Source organism: Orycteropus afer, unplaced genomic scaffold (assembly GCF_000298275.1).
Source record: "Orycteropus afer afer isolate SDZICR_OR568_19922 unplaced genomic scaffold, OryAfe1.0 scaffold00388, whole genome shotgun sequence".
In the NCBI taxonomy this organism is placed as follows: domain Eukaryota; kingdom Metazoa; phylum Chordata; class Mammalia; order Tubulidentata; family Orycteropodidae; genus Orycteropus; species Orycteropus afer.
In genome coordinates, this window is record NW_006921975.1 from 1,048,969 (window position 1) to 1,076,708 (window position 27,740).

At 40.8% G+C, this 27,740-nt stretch overlaps 1 protein-coding gene across 1 annotated transcript in view; it reads right to left on the bottom strand.

Moving 5' to 3' along the window:
- GRIA3 (glutamate ionotropic receptor AMPA type subunit 3) overlaps positions 1-27,740 on the bottom strand; it is a 359,162-nt gene that overhangs the window by 136,249 nt on the left and 195,173 nt on the right. Inside the window, exon 5 of the mRNA XM_007953365.2 lies at positions 4,092-4,145. Coding sequence (XP_007951556.1) covers positions 4,092-4,145 — 54 coding nt within the window. The remainder of the gene's footprint in view (positions 1-4,091; positions 4,146-27,740) is intronic.

Below are 27,740 nucleotides of genomic sequence, written 5' to 3' on the forward strand. Positions count from 1 at the left end.
TGGCTCCTTCTTTTTCAGCCATTGCTGATTTTAGTTTAGGTTCCTACACATAATGAGCTACAATTAGGAAATACATGTAGGAAAAAATGAAATCACAACACACCTGGAAATGTAGTGTAAAAGATCCTGATCCAGAACCTTACCCTGAGAGAAAGAGAGGGTGCTTGACTGACAGACTGTATACATTAAGGAACTGGTTACCTCTGACACTAGAGTAGAGAAACATCACCGCTTTAGAGAGTCCTGGAAAAGAAAACAACAATTAATTATGGGAAACTCTTAAAAAGAAATGATTCACCAACTGATGCAGAATTTAAAAGAGACTTACCTGCTCTATTGGGACATCCACTTCTGGCCAAGTCAGATTATATCTCTGGCTTGTGCTCCTGGTGGAATCTTTTCTTTCTACCAAGAATTTCCAACAATTCATAATTTTCTGTAGCTCATTGTTCACTTTGAAATGTGCACCCTGGCCTGTGACAAGCCTTTGTTGAAGCATCCATGGAATATCTGTTTCTTTCCACTATAGGATTGCTACCAAGGGAAGGCCATGCATATAGAAGTCTTTGTTAAGTAGATGGAGTTCAGTGACAAAGAGAGACATGAAGGGCTATGGTACAGGTGATCCCAGGAGGCTTAGTTAAGCAATGTGTGTGTTGTTGACTCTGTATTTGTACAAGAAACGGTGGTTCTGTGCTGTTGTGATACCAAGATTCAGATTGGCCTTTGCTCCTTTGTGTGTGTGTGTCCTCAGCTTTCATCCAGCTGGCTCATCTTGCAAGACCAGATTGCTCATCTTGAAAGGAAGCATCTTCTTAGATCCACTTCTCCTTTTCTTGACCATCCAAATGACCTCTAAATAGTTTTGCCTTACTCTCTCTCTTTCTGTTTGTGGGTATTTTTCACTGCTTAAAAAATATGGAAACCACAGTAGGGATAATCTGTCTCCTTACTGTTATCAGACATAAGCAATAATTCCTATCTCGATTGTCCAAAAGCAATTTGATATAGAATATAGGGACTTAGAGAAACACATGGCTGAGTTCAAATGAACAGAAAGCCACTAGTAGAAGAGAAGGAGTGCAGTTCAAAGCATGCTAAATGAGCCCATGTTTTCATTACTCAAACTGACACTATACATTGCTTTATTCTTGAAGGGACAGACTTTGCTTGTTCTTGTAGTATATACCCCCCCCCCCCAAGGTTTCATAATTCTGAGTTCTATGCTAGGCTCTCATCTCAGTTTACCATTATTTCCCCCACCCTTTTCCTAGTGATTCTATCTTGCAGTCCTATTACTCCACAGGCTTTCATTTCCTTCAGGCCTAAGTCTCAAAATCGAAACCCAAGATCAGCTCAAGGATTATCAGTACAAGTAAGGAGAATCAGAAAATTCTAAAATGGGCAAGGCTTTTAGAGATCATCTGGTCATCTTAGGCCTACTGAGACAGCCATTGATATGCACTGTTGAGATTTCTCTTCAAGACAGAACCTGCCTAAAGGAGGTATGTTAGCTGAAAATCAACAGCTTCAGGTGCCTTCAGGATCTGCTCTAGTTTTCAAGTGAAAGCTGTGTGCTTCCTGGGCAGCTGCTAGCCAATGGCTAAGCAAGGTGGGGTACAAGAGCTCGCTATTTCTAGGCATTTGAGGACTCCTTCATGTGCAGTCTTTGCACCAGAGCGCCCAGTTGTACTGGCCAAGACTTTCTCAGAGTTATACTACAGTTTGAAGCTCTAGCAACCCTCCTTCTTTTCCCCTCCTTCACAAGTATCAGACCTGCCTTGCAGTCTGAAGCTCTCGCTGCCTATTCCTGCTCTCTCTCGATTTTATCTCTCACAGGTGTTACTCTCAATAAATAAATGTCTTGCATTTCTCACTACGTCTTAGCATCTGCTTCCAAAGGACCCAGCCAACACATGAACTAACCTTCTATCCCCACTTGAGTTTTACAATAAGGAAACTGAAGTCCATAGACGTGAAGTAACTTACCCAAGGTATCATAGCTAGTTAGTAGCAATGCAAGTATGATAACTTGAAGTTCTTGACTCCCCAGGCCAATGTTCTTTCCTAAACTTCAGTCATCCATATACCAATTTCACAGTTTTGCCATATCTGTTTATCCCTGTGTTATTGTTTACTTATCACATTAAAAACATTTTACGTCTTGTTAAATCTCTATTCTAGCCTAGTATGGAATAATGATATCTATCAAATGAGAATTTTGATGTGCTAGTTTTAGGAGCTCTGGTAGCATAGTGCCTAAGGCACTTGACTGCTAACCAGAAGGCTGGCGGTTCAAACCCACCAGCCACTCCTCGGAAAGAAGGTTGGGCAATCCTACTTCCGTAGTGATACTGCCTCGGAAACCCAAGGAGGGGTCACTATGAGTCGGGCCGACTCGACGGCATACAACAACAACAACAGTTTTATATTTTTCTAATACATGTTAAATAAATATATTACCAATATAATTCAAAAAGCTTGTGTTTATATTCCCTAGAATCACCTCATGTACTGTCAGTGACATGTGAGCCCCACATTTTTAAACATTGAACTATATACCTCGTGCTTCCTAGGACATAGAAGGCAGGGGAGAAGGAAGAGGAAGAGGAAGGAAGACAGGAGGGAAGGAAGGACAGCAAAATACATATTAATGAGGAGAGAATAGTAAAAACCCGTCAATAACTGCCTCAGGTGCCTTGTAGTGACATCCATATTTCCTGCCAAGCCCCTGTTTAACCTCCATTGAGTCAAAAAACAGCCTTGATGTACAGGGGGCCTAAAAGCCAAATTGAATGTACTCAGATATAAATTAAGAATAAAGATTTCTCCTCCTAAAAGAATTGATTCACTTATCCCCAAAATGGACTGAAGTGCTTCACTTTGAGCAAATTATTGGATTCGATGCACAGTACATTTGAAAGTCGTGGCTGTAATCTTTACCTGATAAAAAGTTTGAATGTACACACTTCCTGAGAGAGAAATTTAAATAACATTTCCTTTCTCATTTTAAAATATGCTTTATTAAAACAAAATAAGATTTTTTCTTTGATTTAAAGAATCTAAGAACATAATTATAATAATCTTTCACCTTTGTTGCTATTCTTTTGGCTTAAGAGTGCTATAATGATTGTGATTCTGTTGTACTAATGAAACAAAATTGGGGTTAGAACTCATGTTATGTAATAATTTAATACATTCTTAGTATCTCAGTGATAAATTAACATTCTTATTTCATTTCTTGGAGATAGTATTATTCAGCATTTCTGCCAAACAAATACTACTGATTTAGAAGCCATTTTTTTGTCAATTCCTAAACCAGTTGAACTGTTAGAGAAAGAAGAGCTATAAACTAAACTCAATGCAATGCTAGCTTCTAGAATATCATACATTTTATCAGCACAGGAAGTTTGAAGGGTAAAGAGTCAAGTTATGTTTTATAAGTAGAAAGGTGGCTAGAGACTGACAGAACCACTTAATGTCCTACTCTAGGAGCTCTGGTAGCATAATGCCTAAAGCATTTGACTGCTAACCAGAAGGCTGGCAGTTCAAATCCACCAGTCACTCCTCTGAAGGAAGGCTGGGCAATCTACTTCCGTAGTGAGACCGCCTTAGAAACCCAAGGAAGGGTCACTATGAGTAGGATCCGACTCGATGGCAATGAGTTTGGTTTTGGTTTTCTGGTGTCTGGTTTGTAAAGTTTTGGTAATGGTCTGCTTCTGGAAGGACAAATGCAGTACTGATGTGGACTCACGCTTGGATCAACTGGGAGTGAGTCAGTTTCCTATGATCTCTGTATTTTGGTTTACATTTCAAACCCAAATGGAATACAAGAACAAGTGAAGAATCATATCAAATTATTATTATTATTTTAAATGAAGGGAGAATATAAGCTTACCAGATAAAACAAAGACAGCATAATTGAATACAAGAGTATTGTATTCAGGTTTTGGTTTTTACTGAACTCATTTCTCCAAGCTTCTAGAGAACACAGTAGGTACTTCTTTGTATTTCCTTTTTGGCTGATAATAGATGACACAAACCAAATAGAATATAGTGCCCAGGGAACCTTAAACTTTACTTGTTCTTACCAGGTTAGCAAGCATGTAGTGATAACCTCTTGAATGTTTCCCCAGGATCACAACCTGCAGAAAGAAGAAATAAGAAATATTGCTTATTCAAGAAGAGGATTTTCAATTGCATGGTGGGATGACTAGATCAACTGTTTTAAAATGATCATCAAAGTGTTAGGTCTTTTTTATGCAGTAAAACCTCAGTCAATTGGACCAGATTTCTTTTTATTCCATTTTATTTTCAGGGCGAGAATACAGAAAGAATTGCTAGTATCAGTTAAAAAAAAAAATCCAAACAAGGGGGAAAAAAAAAACCCTCCACTTCCAGGTCAGTAGCATCATTGTCACTTAAAATAGATAGCAAAGGCGATGCCGGTGGTGATCCTCCACCCATGAACTGGATTTCTGTGCTTAGCTGTTGAGTCGGAAAATGGGCTGAACTGTGCATACAAATTAGAAAATAGAATGTACAGTACATTTTTTTGTTATCTGGAATGCTTAGGGAATAGAACACTCAAGGAATGGGGTTAATGGGCTTTTCAGGTTAACTGAGGTTGCTTTTGTCTATTGAAAACTTTTCTGAAATGCTTGCCTTCCTTTTCCTGCTTTCATATGAAAGACTTGTGATAATCTGTCTTTAGGTGTTGATCGCAGGACCTTAGGGCAATGATTATCAACTGGGGGCAATTTTTCCTACCCAGGGCCATTTCAAGCAATCTTTCAAACATTTTTGGTTGTCACAATTGGAGGAGATTGCTATCAGCATCTAGTGGGTAGAGGCCAGGGATGCTGTTAAACATCCTACAATGCATAGGACAGCCCCCCACAACAAAGAAATATCTGGCTCAAAATGTCAGTAGTGCCACGGTTGAGAAGCCCTCATCATTCCTATTATAATTTTTATGTGCAGCGCCCTATTAAGACTAAATCTTGTAGTTCACAAAACCAAAAAAAAAAAAAAAAAAAACCACAACCCAATGCCACTGAGTTGGTTCCAACTCATAGTGACCCCCATAGGGTTTCCAAGGCTGTAAATCTTTACAGAAGTAGATTGCCTCATCTTCCTTCTACCAGAGCGGGCAGTGGGTTTGAACCACAGACCTTCTGATTACCAGCCAAAGGCCTTACCCGTTGCGCCACCAGAGCTCCTCTGTAGTTTACAAAGTGCTTCATCATTCCAAAGTATGTAAGTGATTGGGCTGAATATTTTCCAACCCCAGGGTGTTGGCTGAAAGTTGGAAGTTTTCAACCAAATACCTGATATAAGCTTATTTCCTTGTTATTTACCTCTTTTCTTAGAAGCTAATTGCTGCAAAAATTCTGGCCAATTGAAGATTTCATATAATGTCATTTTGTTGAGTATTGACTGTGTGTACTATGCTGGATTCAAGGAGTGGGGATGGGGAGGGAAATAAGATAGAGGTTTAAGACCCATCTATAGGTGGACCCGGTTTAGTACAAGCCTGAAGCTAATAAAATTTTGGGAACCTTCTTTAAGAAAAATACAAAATTACTAATATAATATTTGAAACTAGTCCTTGGAAAGAGCCTGTGCAAGTAAGGGGCCATTAAGCTTAAGCATCTTGATAAATTTTCCTATCAAAGCTATCAAAAGGTTTACAAACAAGATGGGAAGACAAAATTGCACATATATCAAAAAATATACAACTGACCAATAATAATAAAATAATGGCCTTTAATTAAATGTCTAGTATATGCCAGTCCCTGGGTGATGCAAATGGTTTGTGCTCAAGTACTAATTGAAAGTTTCGCAGTTAGAACCCACCTAGAGTTCCTCAGAAGAAAGACCTGGCAATCGACTTCTGACAAAGCAGCCTTTGAAAACCCTATGGAGCACAGTTCTGCCCTGACACACATTTGGTCGCCATGAGTCAGAAGCTACTCCATAGCACTGGGTTGTTGTTGTAAGTATATGGCAGGCACTGTGCTACGTGCTTTTTATGGATTTAATCCCCAGAAGAAGAATTTATCAGATGAAATAGCTTTACTCTCATTTTACAGATGAGGAATCTCAGCTAAAGAAAGTTTAAATAATTTCCCCAAGGCCACATAGCTAGGGAATGGGAAAGCTGGAATTTGAACCTGGGTCTGTGTGCCTCTAGAGCCCACACTCTTGGCATCATCACATGGTTATTAGTAAGTGCTAAATGCCAATTCTGATAATAGCTCTAGGCTCTTAGAGAACAAGACAAAGAGACATCTAAGGCCTGGGATGGACAAGGAAAGCTTTATGGAGGGAGACAAGGTATAAGCTGGTTCAGAAGAGTGGGAACTTAAATTTAAATAGCAGGCTGGCATTAGAAGTTCTCAGTGTATTTGAAGTGTTGAGAGAAAGAGCAAGAGAGAGAGAGAGAGAGAGTAAGAGTGTGCACACGTGAAAAGTGCTGTTTTTGATTAATTTAAAATATGAGCCACATCTCTGACTGATTATTTATGGGGGAAATGAAAGGTTAATGAATGTCTTGAGGAGGCGATTTCTCATGCTGCCACAACACAAAATGAGCTGTTAGGTATCTGCTGGGATGTATTCTTTAGCGTCCGCCGGTGAGAAACACTCTTACTGGTGACATTTGTTAACTTTTGGTGGCAAGTTGGGGCCATACATTTGTTGAATTTTTAATTCACTGACAATGTTCAACATAATAAACCAGAGGGCTTTGAGTTTTGCCCGAGAAATGAGCAAGATTCGTAAGGCTATCTGACAGAGCTGAGAGGGGAATCAGGAAGCAAACCCAAAGGAAAGGGAGTGAGTGTTGTCTCACTGGAGGCTTAGAGTTGTTTCATGGGAAGGAAAGACAAGAAGGGGAAATGGAAAACATCCGTGTTGTGAGAAGAGCCCAGAATGAGGAAGAGGAGGGCCCGACCTTGTCCTTTAAGTACTGTTTGATCGTGGGCAAAGCACTCAACTTCCCTGAGCCTCCACTTCCTTATCTGTGCTCTGGAGCCATGAGACTGGCTCTTCCTATCTCAGCTGAGTTGTCAGGATCAAACGGGATGAAGTGTAGAAAAGTGGTTGGGACATGCCTTATGTAAGTGTATGATATTGTACAAACGTGGGGAGGGGGTCATGCACCAGTACCTTTTTTTTTTTTTTTTTTTAGGTTCAGAAAAATTTGCAGGTCTAGGAATCTCTGCTTTAATCTATCCCCAGGTGGTCTGCTCGGGACAAACAAATCCACTTATTTGAAGGCAGTGCTCTTACAACACTATCCTTTCAAAACTTAGCCTTAAACTAGAAGGAATGGGAAAGTTATCTAAAGATAGGAACCTTAAGTGTCACAAAACTGCTGCCTTGAAGCCCATAATTAATTCCTCATCCTCTCTGCTATGCCTTCTTAACTCTTATTTAGCATACAGTCCTTACCAATCTTGGTTTCTCAGTTCACAGTAAATTAAAAGCTACAAACTATAAGGGGTGTATATGGAGGGAGGGAGTGATATTAGCAAGAAGTACATTAGCAGCAGAGGAAGTGATAGACTGACTTGAAGGAGAAGGAGGGGACAGGAAAAAAAAAAGCAGACAGCATTGTACTACTGCACAGTATAATCATGGATGCTGTCTGAATGCCTGAGTCATCAGGGAACCGTTTATTGCGTTCACTCAGAAATTTCTGCTGAAAAATCCAGGGCTATGTAAAATACATTTTAGGGAAGGTTTCCATCAGAAATGCTCCAAGTCCCAATACTTATTAAATGTCAGCTACCTTGAAATTTTACTTATGGAGCAGTTATAAGGAGCCCTGATGGCACAGTGGTTAAGCGCTCGGCTGCTAACAGTAAGGTTGGCAGTTTGAACCCACCAGCTGCTCTGCAGAGGAAAGATGTGGCAGTGTGCTTCCATAAAGATTACAGTCTTGGAAACCCTATGGAGCAGTTGTCCTCTGTCCTACAGGGTTGCTATGAATTGCAATCGACTCGATGGCACCGGGTTTGACGGGTTTGGGAGCAGCTATGATCAGACTGTTGATCCAACTAAATGAGGCTGCACTGTACAACATGTCTTGTTTTGTCCTTGTTTTGGAATTTTTGGTGCAGAGATTGTGGGAGTAGGGGTGGGATGGGAGGGCTGTGTGTAATACTGTGCACAAAAGAACTAGTTAACGGGAGCGGTTCTTGTTCAGTTAGTCCTAAATCTTTATTCTTTCCATCTGTTATAGATGAACAAGGAATAAATTGTACCCTCAGTTATTTAATGGCTCTGGTAACCAAAAGAATATTCAACTTTCCTTTTACAGTGATTATAATAGCCCTTTCTGAATTAGTTTCAGAACCTTGAGTATAAAAGCTGCTTTTACAGTCTCCTGTGAAATTTAAGGGGGAAATACTGAGTTCCCACATCCGTGCTCTGTATTCACTGTGCCTTTGTAATAAGTGTTGGAGATGATGGATGCCTTGATACGATGGCAGATATGATTAATGTGAAAAGGGGAAATGTGCAAAATGTAGATAAAATTCATTGTTTTAAGCAAATTTATTTTTATCCTTGCAAATAGGATCTGAAAGAAAAATGCCAAAGTCCTCATTCGCTGAAGCTTAAACAACAGAGTTTCATTCGCAAAAAGAAAAAGCTTTTCCATACTATGCACTGAGCCTTGCAGAGAGTAGGGCATCAAATTATTTGTCAAAGGAGTCAGTGAATCATTGTCTACCTGTTTGGGAAAGACCCTTGAAGTCAACTGCCCTTATTGAGCCCCTAAATCCACTTATCGGAGGAACAGAGGGCCGGGCATCACTGAGTAGTTAAAAATAATTAACAAAATGTTCAGTTGGTTTTCTATGTAAGGGGACTCTTCTGATTCAATTTAATGTTTAATCTAAATAGTTTCATAATTTTTTGTGTGGTTGTTATTTGCCGTCGAGTCAGACCCGACTCACAGTGAACCCTCCTTGGGTTTCCGAGGTGGTATCACTACGGAAGTAGAATGCCCAACCTTCTTTCCGAGGAGTGGCTGGTGGGTTTGAACCGCCAGCCTTCTGATTAGCCGTCAAGTGCCTTAGGCACTACGCTACCATAGCTCCTTTCATAACTTTAGAAATTTGAAATTAAATTGCTCCATAAGACTACTTGAGCAAGGCCCACAGACCTTTTGGGAGGCAAAAGCATCTGTTTTTCTATGCTCACAGTTTAAAAAAAATAAAAAAAAAACCTATGTGTGTGGAAAAGTGTGTATTTTTTTTTTTCCCCTCTTCTTCTTAGATCCATCTGGTATGCAGATTAGGTTATTTGCAGACCTAAGTATCTCCATGTTTGGCTTTTCTACATCAGTGCCAAAAAAGGATCTATGTATAAAGATTGATCTTGCTTTGAATACAGAACATGCTTTGATGTTCACATTAATCTGTTTCTATTTGATTTAGGAACCTAGTGAATGTGTGAGGAACTGGGTAGAGAATTGCAGGGGTAATTTTTGGTTTTAATTCACCAGTTTTTTTCCCCCTCATTTATGGTATGGATATTTTTTCCTTGAGAAAAAGCTACTAGACCACTTTGTGCTTAAAGAGAAGTGCCCCCCCCCCAATCCCAGCTCCCCTTCCGGATCCCTCAGCTAAAAAGGGTACTGTTGTCCTAAAAGGAGCCCTGATAGCACAGTGGTTTAAGTGCTTGGCTGCTAAACAAAAGGTCAGCTGTTGGAACTCGCTAGCCTCTCTGTGAGAGGAAGATGTGGCAATCTGCTTCCTTAAAGATTATAGCCTTGGGAACCCTATGGGGGCAGTTCTGCTCTGTCCTATTGGGTCTCTATGAGCCAGAATAAAGTCATTGACAGTGGGTTTGGTTTGGCTGTGCTATGGTAACCTATCTAACTTCAGCTGTGATAGGAGTTAGATGAGTTGTATGCTATAGAAATCAGCCTTAGAAGATGCCACACCGCCCAGAAGAAATCTTCTATATGATAAAAGGCATTCTTCTTGAATTAAGCAAACCCCGAACGACTCAATTGCTTTAGTCTTGGTAAATACAGGAATCAACTCTATTAGAATTATTTGCTAATGATTTCAATTTGCATGCATGCTTTCCTATAACTGAATGAGATGGCTTCATATTGCAGTCATCTGATGTGAGTCAAGGTGCTGGATTAGTGAGGCAGAGAAGAGCCAATCACTCGCACCAAAGTCTGCCCAGTGGCGGAGGGTGGTGGTGGTGCAGATGGACAAAGAAAGGCTGAAGCTTTTCATAAAGAAGGAAAAGGGGGGTATGACTGAGAAATTTCATCAATGCTTATGCTGTCTACAGGGAAGCTTATGCAGAGAGGGAGCAATTGAATAAGGCAGCAAATCAAGTGCTGGGATGTGCGGGTTAGAGGACAAGGATCTCACCAAAGAACATGTCTGTGGGAAGTCTCACTTCCCAGACTTTAATATAGCATCCAGCATGACTGAATGGAATATGTGGAAGATTTAATGCTAAACAGCAGGAGAGGCAAAGAGTGGACAAGAAAGTGGCAATAAACGGCTGGGAGTTCAAGGAGCAACAGATCGTTTCTGCTCTTAGGGATAAGGGACTATTTACATGGCTGCTGGCCTCGGTGGCAACACCTCACTACATTAGTCCCCAAATGGCATTTCTCAAATTCAGTCTTTCCCAGACCTTCTTAATGATTTGTATCTTCTCCACACTATTATTATTTAGTATTTTTCTTTATAGCTACTCACCTCTTTACTAGAATTTAGCCCTATCCAAAGCAATAAGATCTATAAAACCAAATGCAAGGAAATAAATACAACTGTATTAAAATAAAATACATTAATCCAGGTGTCATTGAAAATCCTCTGGTGTCACATCAAGGGTGGTGGGAAACATTGCTTTATTCCACTCACGTCTTCAGAGACAGAATGCAGATCCTGTCTCTTGGCTGTGAGGAAAGGCTAATTGGCCTTCGGAAAAACAAACAAACAAATTAAAAAAAAAAAAAAAAAAAAAAACCCAACTCACTGCCATGGAGTCAGATCTGACTCACAGCAACCCCTCCTTGGGTTTCTGAGGTGGTATCTCTATGGAAGTAGATTGCCGAACCTTCCTTCTGAGGAGTGGCTGGTGGGTTTGAACCACCAGCCTTCTGGTTAGCAGTCAAATAATTGGACTTAGCAAACAACTATATTAGGGTTTGAATTTAGAGCACCCCTACTTACTCTCAAAGGTCCTTGGGCCTTGTGGGGGGGGAAAATGATGGGGAGAGTTTGGGAGGTAGCACATAGTGCTGAGGGCTGGGTACAAATGACACAGCTGGAAACTTACAAAACTGTTTCCTAAGAATTCACATATACTGTCTCACCCAGGAAGCCAGCAGCTTTAATCAGCCGGAGTCCCTGTTCACAGGGCCAATGATAAACACTTCAAACCCCTGGAGCTTTCCACCTGCTAACTGCCTGTAACATGCGACACCCAGGTGCAGCGCACTTCCAAACCCTGCCTTTGTTCTGCACCACCTGATCTAGAAGGCTGCATGCTGCTGCTGTTGTTGTTAGCTGCCCTTGGGTCAGACACTGACTCATGGCGACCACATGCAGAACAGAACCGAACACTGCCCGGTTCTGCGTCATGCCACATGATCAGTTGTGGAGTGGGCTGCTGTGACCCACAGGGTTTCATCAGCTGAGTTTTCGAAGTAGCTTGCCAGGCCTTTCCTCCTAGTCTGTTGTGTTCTGGAAGTTCTACTGAAACCTGTTCAACATCATAGCAACATGAAAGCCTCCACTGACAGATGGTGGCTACGGGTGAGGTGCATTGGCTGGGAACTGAACCCAAATCTCCTGCACGGATGGCCAGAATTCTACCACTGAACCACCGGTGTTCCCTCTCTCCCAGAAGACCTTTATAGTATCCTCTACATATTTGGAAATATTCTCAATTTTGTGGGGTAGGGTGAGGAGGGATGATTTTAACTAGCATCCAACCTAGAAGAGTACTAACCTGCCAAAAAACCAAACTCACTGCCACCGGGTCACTTCAGACCCATAGTGACCCCCATTGGGTTTCCAAGGCTGTAAATCTTTACAGAAGTGGGCTGCCTCATCTGTCTTCTGTGATGGGTTCGAACCACTGACCTTTTGGTTAGCAGCCAAGTGCCTTAACCACTACACCACCAGAGCTCCTTTAGAAGAATATAGTAAAAGGAAATTCGTTTCTCCTCTACATGGGCATGCATATGATGTCTGTATCCTCTCTGCATTTTTACGTTGATTGTCCCCTAAATTAATGGTAAATTTATTTTAGACAGTACATTTCAAATGACAGTGTTCTTGATGCATTCTTTTGTGAAATTGTCAACTTAACTATTTTTATTTTATGCCGAGGGGATATGAGTAGGGCACCAACAGCATCTGCTGTAACTGCAATAACCCTTATGCCACATGTAGTACTTTACAGTTTACATTTTGCTTTCACATACATCATTGCAATTGATAAAAAACAACTCTGTGATGAGGGCAGTAAAGCATAATGGTGATGTGAGGGGACTGTATCCAGTCAGACTGACCCGGCATACCAGTTCTTCCTCTTCCTAGCTGAGTGACCTTGGACAAGCCATTTTACCTTGCTGAAGTGGTTTCCACATCTATAAAATGAGTATCATGCCTGTACCTACTTCTTAGAGTTGTCATGAAGCCTAAATGAGGAAATGCATGTGAAAATCCTAGCAGAGTGTCTGAGATATAAGGGTATTCAACCAATGTTGTTTCCCTTTTCCCAACCTTTCCCTTCCCTTATCTTGTGTGCCCTATAGCATATACCTGGCACCAAGGCAGTGCTCAATAAATGTTTTTACACGAAAGGCTTAAAAGATAGTGCACCCTAGAGAAATGTCCAGATTGTTTACAAAGAAATAGAAGATACCATTTAAAACAACACAAAATCTAGAAAAGTGTGTTGAGAGGAGAGGTACTGAACAAATTGATCTGCGGGAGACAGAATCGAGCAAGGCTTTCTTCAGGAGGGGATTGTCCTTGTATGCCATTAGTCAGTTCCAACACATAGTGAACCTAGGGAAAGAACAGAACCGCCCCTCGGGTTTCCAAGGCTGTAATCTTTATAGGAGCAGATTGCTAGGTCTTTTCGCCCATGGAGAGGCTAGTGAGTTTGAACTGCCATCCTTTAGGTTAGCAGCCAAGCACTGAAACACTGAGCCAGCAGGCTCCTTTCTGGAGGGGAAGGAGGTATCTTTTAAACTGGGTTTTGAATGATAGGGGGAACTGTTGCTGGCGGAGAGAAGAGAGGATCCCAGGGGGGAAGATGCAGTGGGCAAATGCTTGGTGGTGGGACATAATAGAAGACAAAGAGGCTAACGTTTACTGTTCACTTACTGTGTATAAAAGGAGCTCTGGTGTTGTATTAGTTAAGACAGTTGGCTGCTAACTGAAAGGTCAGTGGTTTGAACCCACCAGCTGCTCCATGGAAGAAAGATGAGTCAGTCTGCTTCCATAAAGTCTCTATGAGTCAAAATCAACTCGATGGCAGTGGGTTTGGTTTTCAGGTATTGTGCATAAGGCACTGAGCAAAGCGATTTCTTTATGTGCTTTATCTCATTGGATCCTCACAAAAAACCCTTTAAAGTAGGTGTTATTATTCGTTCATTTTTCAGGGTTAGGAAATTGAGGCACAGAGCAGTTGAATACATTGCCTCAGGCCTTACAGGCAGAAAATGATAGAAGCTACAGTCAAACTCAGATTTGTCTGACTTCGAAGCCCAGTCAATAATTGGTGGTATCTATAAAAATAATTACTAATGATAAGAACTATTATTACTGTTGTGGGACGGGCAGCTCCCACCATGAATTCAATCCAACAAAGATTGTGCACCTACCACTATTATGTATTCTTATCTTAGTGGGGAGCAGTGATGGCCTGAATCTTTGGAAAGTCTCCTTTGTTGCTGAGCATCCTGGGAATTTCCCTTTGATTCCCTCTAATTATTTCTCAAAGCTTTGGACTTGGTTCATATGATCATGACTCCAATTGTCGATTTCCTATCAGCATATGACATGAGTTGTCATTGTTAAATCACAAGCTGCACTTCTGATGGGATGTTGGATAATCAGAACAAAAGCACAGGAAAAATAATTAGAGGGAACCAAAGTTAAGAGGCTCACAGCCTTGAACAAGAGACTGCGAAGGTTTCTAGGACTCAGTCCCTGAAGCTCTGAAAATGTATTTTGATCCTTGTCTGAATGCAAATGAATGACTCCATCAAATCATAGGCAGCTTGTCACAGTGCAGGTTATTTAGCAAGTTAATTAAAAGTCTGAGTGAGCCGGTGCTGCTCTGTGCTGGGCTCTGAAGATAACCAAACCTGTGTTCTGACCAGGCAAGTTAATTTAAAATAAGTGACCTCAGTTGGGTAATGGCTGCAAGTTCAAATGCAAGAATTGCTATAATTAGTCCCAGATGGATCTTAATTGTTCTTTCAGGAAACTGACGGAAAGAGGGGGAAAGAGAAATGCCCAACCTTTCGAGACTAGGGGAGCCGATTGGGGCAAGGCATAGTTAATGTATCACAAGCTTTCCTTTGCTGCCTTTCCAAATGCATCCTTGTGGATGTGGCACATGAAATGGGTGTAATGCTTCTGGAAATAAGGACTAGAATTCAACACTCTTAACCATGTGTCCTTTAACCTTTGGAGTGGCACAAATACTGAGGGACCTACCTTAACAGATCAAAGAAGATGATTCGTAAAAAACAAAACAAAACAAAACAACAACAACAACTGAAAATATGTGGAAAGCGCTACAAAAACCCTAAACCCACAGCCATCGAGTTGATTGTGACTTATGGCGACTCTATAAAGAGAGAGTAGAATTGTCCCCATAGGGTTTCCAAGGCTATCAATCTTTACAGAAGCAGAACTGCCTCTCCTTCTCCTGTGGAGTGGCTGGTGGGTTCAAACCATTGACCTTTTGCTTAGCAGCCGAATGCATTAACCACTGCTCAACCAGACCTTCTAGGCAAGCTCTACAAGGCAGTATAAAGCCTTGGAAGACCAAGACTTTGGCCATTTGGGGATAAACAAAATGACTGCATTTTAAACTGCACTTCTTTCTTGATTCTGCCTTTTAAAGGGAATTGTATTCTGATGCCCATTTGTGTCCTCCTTTACAGAATATAAGCATCCCAGACACAATTTACAGTCTATGCTGACTGACAGTAATCACAACTGTTTATCCTTCAACCCCAATCAAAATTCATTAAAGGCCCCTGCTTTTACATCAAAGCCTGTGCTCTGCCTTATTAGATGAGCCAAGCAAATAGTGGCACTGTATCTCCCAGAATTGTATTGTTATCTCAGGGCTGTGTCCTTTGCTGAAAAGAGCTTGAGGTCATAATGAAGAAATAAACAAACAAAAGCTCTGTTCTCACAATCCCCTTCATCACCGGGGAACACCCTATAGGGCATTGTGGGGAGCAGGAGAAGACACAGCTTTGCTGGGATTTTTGCAAAGGTTTAAGTCACAGACTGAGCAGTCTTTTCTTCATTATGACCTGTTGTGCATCATTAGTAAAAGCCAAACATAAGCAATGTGTAGGCACTGGAGTTATTCTTCAAAGGATCAATGTCTGGACTTTTTTCCACCCCCTGGGGCTAACCAAAAGATCGATAGTTCGAACTCACCAGCTGCTCCACAGAAGAAAGATGAGACTGTCTGCTTCTGTGAAGATTCACAGGCTTGGAAACCCAATGGGAGTTGGTATAAGTTTGAATTGACTCAATGGCAGTGAGTTTGTTTTTTGTTATAGTAATAATCACATTAAATATAAATGGTTGCAATTATTCTTATCTAACCTAGGTTACTAAGGAATTCCTGTGGTACAGTGGTTAAAGAATTTGGCTGCTAACCAGAAGGTCAGTAGTTCAACCCCACCAGCTGCTCCGCAGGAGGAAGATGAGGCAATCTGCTTCTATAAAGACTTAAAGCCTTGGAAACCCAATGGGGGTTGCTAGGAGTTGGAATTGACTGTATGGCAATGAATTTGGTTTGGTTTGGTTTGAGTAGATGCCAGTATGTTTTAAGTGTTGGGGACACAGTTGTGAACAAAACAAAACACTTTGCCCTCATGAAACATATATTCTAGATTAATTGTCTAGTGATTACTTCCTCCTGTGACTTCCAATGTGGTCTTACTTCTCATCTGTCCCTCCGCTTATTAATTAGTTTTTACTCAATTTATGCATGTGTCCTGTCATCCTAATGAGTCTAAGTCCTTGAGGGCAGGGCCCAGTTTTATACTTGTTAGTATGTACAGCATTCAGTACAGTGCTCTATAGATAGACATTCAATGCATGTTTGATAAGAAAGGAAAGGATCTTAAAAGCAGGGAAGAAGGATGGAAAGTGACAACAAGCATAAATATTATCTTTCTAGGGTAGGATGCTTTCATATGGGAGCAGTGGATATTCACTGGTACAATTCTCACCATCCCTGTAGGAGACCCACTTTTGTTTCTCAGCCAATGCATCACATGTGAAGCTACCATGTATCTGTCAGTGGAGGCTTGCATGTCACTAAGATGCTGAATGGGTTTCAGCAGAGTTTCAGACTAGGACAAACTCAGAGGAAGGGCCTGGTGATTCCAAAAATCATCCATTGCAAACCCTATGGATCCCAATTGTCTGATCCCATTGTGTATGGGGTAGTCATGAGTTGTGGGGCAACTTCGTGGTAGACAACAACATGCTTTCATATGAATAGACTATCTTAACCTAAACTCCAGGCACTTTGTAGGGAGGTGCCCCTTGTCCTCTCAGCACTTGAGACATATCTGGCTTCTGCAGAGTGCTCCTTTCCCCTCTGCTGTCTCTCCCCGATTTCAGGGAGGCAGGAAAATTCACTCCAGTGGGGATATTTCACAAGACCTAGAGCCACCTAAGGTTGTGTTCGTTTAGGACACATGGAAGGAATAATGTGGAGGCACACAGTGAGCTGGGGCTCACGCCCAGACCTGGCCTACCTCAGACCTCTTCACTTCTACCATGCTGCCCTTACAGTGAATGCAAAATATTTGGTGTTCAATAAACAGTGGCTATTATTATTATTAGGAACTCTGGTGGTATAGTGGTTAAGGCATTTGGCCCCTAACCAAAAGGTTGGTGGTTCCAAACCACCAGCCACTCCATGGAAGAAAGATGAGGCAGTCTGCTTCTGTAAAGATTTACAGCCTTGGAAACCCTATGGGGCACTTCTACTCTCTCCTATATGGTCACTATGAGTCAGAATCAACTCAATGGCAGTGGGTTTGGTTTTGTTTATTACTATTACTATTAGGCAAGTTATTGAACTTCTCAGTGCCTCAGTTTCCTCATCTGAAAATGGATGTAGTAGTATCTACTAAATTCCAGGCCCTAATCAAGCACTTGGTTACTAACTGAAAAGTTGGCAGTTTGGATCCACCCAGAGGCCCTTTGGAGAAAGTCCTGGAAATCTATCTCCAAAAGATCATAGCCATTGAAAGCTCTATGGAGCATACATAGTTCTACTTTGACACACATGGAGTTGCCTTGAGGCTGGAGGAACTCAGCCACTACTGGTACTGGTACTGGGGGATGGAAACTGAGATGGGGATGGAGGAGGCAGGTGGCTTATTCAGGGAAACTCATTTGTAGATGTTTATTTAGTCCATGCACTTGCATATTTAACATTGACATGAGCATTAGAGTCAGCTCTATGTTTAAATCCCTACTCTTTCATTCACTAATTGTGTGGCCACAATAAATGTATTAATCCCTCTCTTAGCACCTCAAATTCTTCACTGCAAAATAATAAAAACAAAACCCACAGCCATAGAGTTGATTCTGACTCATAGCGACCCTCTAGGACAGAGTAGAACTGCCCCATAGGGTTTCCAAGGGAGCTCTGGTAGCATAGTGCCTAAGGCACTTGACTGCTAACCAGAAGGCTGGCGGTTCAAACCCACCAGCCACTCCTTGGAAGGAAGATGGGGCAATCTACTTCCGTAGTGATACTGCCTCAGAAACCCAAGGAAGGGTCGCTATGAGTTGGGGCCGACTCGACGGCACATAACAACAACAACATAGGGTTTCCAAGGCTATAAATCTTTACAGAAGCAGATTGCTTCATCTTTCTTCCAAGGAGCAGCCCGGTTAGTTTGAACTGCTGAATTTTTGGTTAGCAGCCTAAAGCTTTAACCACAGTGCCACCAGAGTTCCTTTCAAAAGCAAAGCCACCCATTGCCATCGAGTCAATTTTGACTCGTAGTGACCCTCATAGAATTTCCAAGGCTGTAAATCTTTACAGAAGTAGATTGAAAAGTTAAGGGGTAGTTTAATCCCTAAGGAAAATCTTCTCATTTCAGATACCATGTTACTGTAATGCCTGGTGAGAAAATTCCATTTCCTAAGGATCAAAAGGTCATAAAGAAATTAGAATTGTATTCTGGCCAATATAGCCCATCTTCTTTTTGGTATCAGGTTTCTATTATCCTGTTGTATGACACTTGAGTTATTCTCAATCTCCCAATTGGCACTGCTTGTTAATATTCACCCTGACAAGTAAGTGGGGCTTCTCATACCAGTACCAGTTGCCGTTGAGTTGCTCCCAACTCTCTGAAACCCTATGTGTGTCAGAGTCGAGCTATTGCTCCACAGAGTTTTCAGTGGTGGTCATCTTTTGGAAGTAGATTGCCAGGCCTTTCTTCCAAGTTGCCTCTGGGTGGATTTGAACCACCAACCTTTTGGTTCGTAGCCAACTGCTTAACCATTTGCACCACCCAGAGACTCCTTGTATCTTTGCAAATATAAGTCTCCACCCCCTTCCACCAAACCAGATCAATTTCCATTGGTCCTTAAAGACTCAGCTCAATCAAATCATCCAGAGAAAGCCGTCCCTGATCTCTGAGTCAGACTGAATTAGGCATACTTCCCCTATGAAGCCACTAACTAGCTCCTTGAGGGCTAGAACCATTTCTTATTTGTTTTTCACCTTTTTTCTTCACATTTTTCCCCAGTGCTTATCCAGGACTACAGACATAGGTAGCATGAATGCGAATGCCATTTTGCTTTCAAGGAGGACTTGAAACCATCTCCTTACTTTTCAGCAAATCTATTGGAATGGATTGTGCAAAAGAGCCTCTATTTCCTTTTTTTTCCATGGAGTTAAGAAGATAGATAAAGCCATTCACTTGTCTCTCTTACTTCAGATATTATTCCTATTTATGTAGATTCTATGAAGAGGACACTTTAACAATGGTATCCTTTATAGTTTCCACAAAGAGCTGAGTCTGAGCTAGTTCTCTTTATGCAAAGTGTCTTTGTTAGGTGTGTTGGGTTCTGATGTAGTGAGATTGCAAACAGAACCATCCCATCCTTTTCTGGAGTACAATAAAGGGACATTCATCTCCATCTGACAACTTTTCAGCTAAGCTCTGAGCACAGCAAATAATACGGAACTCATGAAAACTGAACAGCTTTGTCTATATTTAGGGAAACCATACCTATTTCTAATGGCTCATAAATCGTCCAGTACCTGGACCATTATTAGGGTTGCTCTTTTTCATTACAAAACATAGTTTGATGGCATGGGATTATCATATATCCTTCTTGAGATGGGTTAGGAAAGTTAGAGTATGTGTCGCAGGCCACTGAGCAGTAAGGCCTATGAAAGAAAGTAGCTAGGATTCCATATGCCTTGTCCTTTTTTGAGTAATTTCTGGGAGGTGCAAACAGTTTGTGCTTGACTACCCCCCCCCCAGAGGTGCTGTGGAAGAAAGAATTGATGATCTGCTTCTTGGTTACATCCAAGGTAACCCTTTGGAGCAGTTCTAGTCTGTAACACACGAGGTTGCCACAAGTCAGAACTGATTCGACAGCAATGGGTGTCCTTTGTGGAGTTTGAGATCACTGGCCCTAGTTTAGCAAGCAGGATGCTGTGGAGGCTGCAGTAGACATAGTCACTGGGGAGGAGAGATGAACAACATTCCGTTCCCTGATGAAAGTGAATCCCTGAGGATTCAGGGCTGGGCCTGCTGCCACCTGTTATTGATGTGTCTAATGCAGAAGAGCTAGCTGCTCTGTTGGGAGATGCACTTTCCTGCCACTTCTTGCAACTCTCTCTGAGTGGTTTGGTGGCAGTTGTCATGGACACCGAACAGTGAAGGGGCTTCGGTCAGAGTTTGAAGGATTGTGCTGTGCTCGAGCAGGTAAGACTGAAATTAAGTTAATGCATGTAAAACATAAGGTGTGTTACTTTCCTTTGTGCCTTAGGGAAATGTGCAACAAAGCAATCCGTCAAGCAACAATTGATTTTATATTGACTAGGGAAGAAAGGAGGAGCAATTTATTGAAAAGGAGGTTCTCAAGTTAAGCACAGGCAGTAGTTTGAAATAGGTCAAGAGAAGTGAAAAGGACTCTCAGCTGTTGAAGAGATAGCAGTGATGGTAGGGCACTTACGAGTGGCCATTAAGAAGCTTTTGACAGTATTCTTTTTATTGCCTAGTCCATTGTTTCAATGTCCCTGGATCCTCATCTCTTAATCCAAGAAACAGTCTTATTTACTTATTTACTTCTGCAAATATGTGTGTTTTTTGGATAGCATCATTTCAAGGTTCTGGTTCGCAAATGAGTTCCCCTCAATTATCCTTTTTATGTGTCCCTATTATTAAGATTGACAAGTACATTTTCAGCTAATGCTGAACTCTAAACAAGATCCATCCTTCCTGCCCCTGTCCTCAATAATAATCCAGTTATACTTATAGCTAGGACGACCACTGTTGGAACAATTAAAGATATGAAAACAATTTAAGATAAACCATCTAAGTTTGAAAATAATGCCCTTGTTATAGCCAGTTAAGGAGCTCTGGTAGCGTAGTGCCTAAGGCACTTGACTGCTAACCAGAAGGCTGGCGGTTCAAACCCACCAGCCACTCCTTGGAAGGAAAGTTTGGGGAATCTGCTTCCGCAGTGATATGGCCTCGGAAACCCAATGATGGGTCACTGCGAGTTGGGTCCGACTCGATGGCACACAAAAACAACATAGCCAGTTAACACTGGGGCTTTGGGGGTGCAAGCAGTCAAGCACTAGGCTACTAAACAAAAGGTTGGCAGTTTGAATCCAACCAGGGGCACCTTCGAAGGAAATCTTGGTGATCTACTTCCAAAAAATCACAGCCATTGAAAACTCTATGGAGTGCAGTTCTACTCTGTTACATGAGTAGGGATCAACTTGAGGGCAACTGGTAACTTGACTATAGTAGGCCAAACCTGATTGACCTACAAAACCACAACCAAAATACTTGCCACTCTGTTGAGGACACTCACATTTGTAAACAATTAAGATGATCATAATAAAGTAACATCATACTGTCATAGATACACATGAAGGCCCCAAATGTCTGGAGAGCATGTCCTGACCATTTTCACAGACTGGGCCAAAGTGTTCCACTGAACTCTTCTGCCAGGTCAATCTTGCTCTCTTCAGACCTGTCTCAGATTAGAGTTTAGAGCTTAAATGCTTTTGGAGTTCTTCAGGCTCAGTGACCATGTGTTCCTTTCCTTATTCATCTTCTTTCCCTTAAGAAATGAGGTACAGTGACTCTAATGATAGACAATCATTGGTATTTGTAGAATTGTGCTCTCTGAGGATCTTTGTATACCTTAGAACAACTGTCTGACTCATCCTAATATCATTCTAGTAAGGCAGGGTAGGATTTTTTAAATTTTATGGCTGAAGTTGCTGTGCTGATAGGTGAGGTGGCTCTGCAAGGTCACACAGTGATCTTGAGACAGAACCAGTGGCATCAATAGGGTTAGTGTCAGTATGCTAACTCATGTACCTCCACCGATACCAGACCATACAGGATCCTTAGTAATGTTTATCATCAATTTTAATCATAGAAAAATCTGTGATGAATTAGTTATACATTGTTTGAATGTAATATTTCTTAGATTATAGTAATACTAACAACAAAATTGTTTCATAAAGTCTACATTGAATTACATTATTAGTTACATTATTAGTAACTGAACAGAAGCCTTTTCCTCCTTCTTTTTCTTTAATTACTACTTCTTTTCAAATATGTTATTGATATAGTTTTACAAATATTACTAACCACAATACTGTAGCTAAAACACCATAAGAATTGACAAAATCATTGACTATAGAAATACTGTCAGCAACCAAAAACAACAGTGTGTGCTAACAGACACAACTACAGGATTTGAAGCGTGATTGTGATTGGGTAATAATGACAGCTCTGACCAGAGTGCATTAGAAGGTTCAAAAAGTAAATTAGCATAGAGTTTTAGCCTTGTAGGTTTATTGATACATGTAAGCTAGCCTTATGAAAAATATTCTTGTCATAACAAACTACAGGGATATTTTTATAAAAATTAATATATTTCTGTTGAAACACTGAACAAAAATTTTATAGACAGTCATTTTGGTGTCATCCCTTCTGACAGTGTCACCCAGTGTGATCCAAACTACCCACAGCCCCTTAGTGATGCCACTGGATAGAACTCAGCCAGATGTCTAGTCTTTGGGCTCGTGCTGGAATATTTCAGAAAATATTTGGTCAATTACTATTCTTTTTGGGTATGTGCACATCTGGGAGGCTGTTTGGTAGGTATGGGAAAAAAAATAAAAGGCTAGGGAGAGAATAGTGGTGTTTGGCTACTAAGCTCTTCGACTTTATCTCCACCTGTAGTGATATATCACTCATTGTCACTGATCTCCCCAAGTCCTGGGCTTAGCCCATTGAATGATGCCCTTCACCTGTCCATTTGTCTTCACCTCTGAGCAGAGACATTTTGAACTTGTCAAATCTGGACTGAAGGAAAGCTACTCCAACCACTGGAAAGATCAAGTGGTTGAGTGGTAACAATGGCATCCAACTGGTCCAGGGCTCTTTCCCACACTCAGTCTCATCAAAGTCCCTTGACATGGATCAGTTAATGGCCTTTGTCCTTTACTGTTAGTGCAGTAGAGAACTTGAGTCATTACATTTTACTTTATTTCTTTGTTACTATTCTCATTTTAGAAACTTTGGTGGGACGGTGGTTAAATGTTTGGCTGCTAACCGAAAGGTCTGTAGTTCGAACCCACCAGCCACTCCACAGTAGAAAAATGAGGCAGTCTGGTTCCAGAAAAGATCTACAGTCTTAGAAACCCTATGGTGCAGTTCTACTCTGTCCTATATTGTTGCTATGAGTCAGAATTGACTCGATGGCAGTCGTTTGGAGTTTTTGGTACTCTTTGCATTTGCTTGGTGCCTCTTTGTAGGGAAACTCAGAGATCTAAATTAATTTTAAAATAAGGCTCCTGTGGCAATGTGAGCTTGAACAATAACTGGCTTTTGTGTTGCTGTTGTAAACTGTGGTTCTTACAGCCCTCATGAAACCGTTTGTTACAGCATCTGTTACAGTCTAGGACAGGGCTCCTGTAATCATGCAGCTGTGTGATGAACTTCTAATTGCTACATTTTTATTGCTCTTGTTCTAAGAAGATTTCCTAATAAAGCTGGATGATGGTTTTAAAAAATCATTAATGTTTACAAGCCAATAATTCTAACCCCTAAGACTTTGTCACCCTCTCAATGCCTGCAAACCCTTAACTGGGGTGCTCACAGTTCACAGTTTAAGCCATACACAGGACCAGGTATCAGGGTGGACCTCCCTCCAATGCCAACTGAAAAAATACTCATTGCACGTGGAGGGATAAAATAGCTGTATTTGGTTAATGTTTTCTTTCTTTACAGTTTTTTTTTTTTTTTTTTTAAGAACAGATGTGAGTTCTCATTTGATTTAAATGATGAGATTAACTCTAAATCAAGGGGATATGTGCATTAGTTTTATTTTTCCCTTTGAATTGGTTCATATTTTTATAATTTTGGAATAAGGTAACAGCCCTAATCTTAAAGCATTGGTGTTAATGGATGGGAGACCATCAACAAACTTTACTTCAATAAGTTGTTATGTGTAAAGGGCATTTGAGCAGGAGTATAACAGTGGATATGGATGTAATGAGGAACTTATAATGGGCTTGTGATGAGCAATCAAACCTCAGTTACTCAGAATCCAACTATCAGAAGCTCTTAATTAATAGGAACTTTCCCCAGATATTTTCCAGATATTATAAGGGCTGATTTGATTCGTATGTACACACACCCAGAGAGAGAGAGAGAGAGAGAGAGAGAGGGAGGGAGAGAGAGAGAGAGAGAGGGAGAGAGAGAGGCTCTGGTGGTGTAATGGTTAAGGCATTTGGCTGCTAACCAAAAGGTGGATGTTTCAAACCCACTGGCTGCTCCATGGAAGAAAGATGGGGTGGTCTGCTTCCATAAAGATTTCCAGTCTTGGAAACCCAGTGGGAGTCACTATGAGTCAGAATTGACCAGATAGCAGTGAGTTTGATTATATATCTAATCTTTGATCAATGAGAAACCCCTATCTCCTGTTGTTCTGTGCTCTAACAATAGACGTAAATGACAGACTTTCAGGCTGTGTTTTGGTCTTAGGGCATATTATCTCAAGCTCCTCCATCATCCGTCTCCAAGTCTAAGCAAAGCTCACTTATGTCGAGAAGATTCTCAGTCAGCAAAGAAATATTCAATGATGGTCACTAACTGGCCTGGCAATCTGAGAAAGCGGGGAAGTTGACTTACACAATTTTAGATACTTATCACACTTTGCCTTCCAGAAGTATTGTGTTGTCTCATCTCCCCTACTAGATTCTGGATCAGAGAAGCAATGTTGTCCCCCTGCCCCTTCACATCTAGCACTGGGTATAGCAAAATGGGTCAGAACTCAATCAATATTTCTTCAACTGAACTTCTTGCTTTGTTTTTCACAGCTCTAGGAATCACAATCTATCTGTTGGAACTGGAAGGGACCATCATATTCAACATATTGATTTGACAGCTTGGGAAATGGAGGCTCAGAGAGGCTAAGTGACTTTTTGAAGTCATACATCCAGGGTTTAGAACCTAGGTCTCCTACCTCAAGTCTTCTGTACTCTGCTTTAAGTACCCCAGAGTGACTCCAGTCATCTCAAGGATTCTCATGAGGGTCTCTAATGAAAATTAATTAGATTTTGTGTTGATGTTTTAAAAAGTAATATTTTATTGTGTTTTAGGTGAACATTCACACAGCAAATTAGATTCCTCTTTAACAACTTTTATGTAAATTGTTGTGTGCCACTGGTTACAATTTTCCCAATGGGTCAGCATTCTCATTATTTCCATTCTCTTTCCATTGATCTAGCTTCCCTTCCCCTTCTTGCCTTTTCATCTTTGCTTTTGTGTAACTGTTCACCAGTTAGTCTCCTATAGTTAATTGTTTAAAGGAGCACATTACTTACAGGTGATACTGTTTATTTTATAAGCCAATCTATTATTTGGCTGAAAGGTGACCTGCAGAAATAGCTTCAATTCCAGGTTCAAAGGGTCTCTTACGGCAATAGTCTTGGGGGTTCCTTTAGTCTCTATCAGTCTATTAGGTCTGGCCTTTTTTAAGAATTTGAGTTTTGTTCTGTATTTTCCTCCCATTCTGTCTAGGATCTTCTGTTGTGTCCCTGGCCAGAATGACCGGTAGTTGTAGCTGGGTACCGTCTATTTCTTCTAGTCTCAGATTAGAAAAGGTTGTGGTTCATGTGGGCTGTTAGTCCTGGGGACTAATTTCTTCTCTGAGCCTCTGATTTACTTCCTTCTCTTTTGCTCCATATGAGTAGAGACTAATAGTTGTATCTTACATGGCCATTTGCAAGCTTTTAAGACCCCAGATGCTACTCAACAAGCTAGGGTATAGAACATTATCTTTGTGAATTACGCTATACCAATTGACTAAGTTGTCTCCTAAGACTACAGTGCCAAGCCTTTTGGCCAAGTAAACCAATTACGACAGTTGTTTGGACATGTCTATGAAGTCTCTGCAACTGTGCCCCCTATGTGGTTTGTTATATATCTGGATATATATGCAGCATACACAAACATGTATATGCATAGATTTGTGTTGATTTTTTAAAAATAAAACCCCCAAACCTCACAGCAAATAATCAAGCAAATAATGAGGTATCATAATTAAAAAGAAATAGATGGGGGACTGCTGGTTGAGCTGGAGCATTTCCTTTTTGGGACCAAAGCTTCTATCATCCGAAATAAACGAGAGGCTTGCTGTTTTAAAGTAATGATCTTGAATGAGTTTTTTTATTTTTATTTTCCCAAAGGGGATTTGCTTCTAAATAGTCAAAAAGCCAGTCTAGCCAGTCTAGTGTGAAGTATGACCAGAGAATTAGGCCATCTTCTTTAATAAGCAAAAGATAAAATACCTAAATATAGAATACTGATGTCTGCTACTAATTCCTAGGATAAATACCTTTGCATTTTAGGCAAAAGGTTATTTAAAGCTGCCAGTGACTATCAAAATAATGAAGGCTTTTACTACAAGTACGAAGTTCTACTCACTTAAGTACTAGAGGACATTAGGCTGGACACAAGAGAACCTATGTTTGCTGTGAGCATCTTTAAGAAATCTAGTCATAGAACTTGCTTTTGAGGCGATATTCTGTGGTTTCAAGTGTATTTTGGCTTCAAAATATTTATTAGGGTAGTTCAGTAAGTTTTCAGTAAGAGTATCAAATCACCATATCATAAAAAATAAAGACCACTGGATGTCATGGCTAGGTAACAAACGGGATCCCTGAAAAGGATGAATGAGTCACCCAGTTTATAGAGAGAAACCTGGGATGGGTGGAGATGGGGAAGAAAGAGAGCAACCTATTAAGATACAGTAAAGGGGTAAAGGAAGGACAGTGGGTATGTTTGGCTGGGTATTGATCCAAGTCTAGAAGCTTGCCCATTAGTAAACAGGAAAGCAGGGAAGGCAAAGGAGAACGGGCCTCTTTCATATAAGAGCTTTAATATGTACCTGGGAGAAGACGGAGAGATGTCATAGGTCATAGAACGACTTTGACCTTACATTGTATGATTAATTTGCTCCTATACAAAAATAAGCTCTAGGCTTATGTAATTCCTTTTATCACCCCAGCACTTACATATTAAGCTTTATTATATTATTCTGCATTTGTTGAGATATTGTTCTCTAGCTTGATTCATGTTACTGGGGGCCATTACAAAAACAAAACAAAACATGTGTGAACTTATTGTTTTTCCCAATACTGCCTAGTGTGCCAATTGCCTCAAGTCTGTCCTGACTCATGGTGACCCAATGTCTTTCAGAGTAGAACTGTGTTATGTAGTGTTTTCAATGGCTGATTATTTCGAAGTAGAGCACCAGGCATATGAATATTATCCTATCACTGACAGCATTGTACTTCAGGATAGATCTTGAAATGTTCTTTTTGATGATGAATGTGATGCCTCTTTATTTATCATTCCCAGCATAGTAGACAGTATGACTGTCCAATTTAAAATGGCCAATACTGGTCCATTTCTGTTCACTAATACCTAGGATATTGATCTTTATGTGTTCCATTTCGTTTTTGACAACTTTAAATTTTCTTAGATTCATACTCCATATGTTCCACATTCTGATTATTAATGGATATTTGTATCTGTCTCCTCTCATTTTGAGTCATTGCACATCAGTAAATGATGGTCCTGGAAGTGTTACTCTATCCTTGCCATTAAGGTAGACTCTACTTTGAGGAGGCAGCTCTTCCTTAGTCATATTTTGAGCACTTCCAACCTTAGG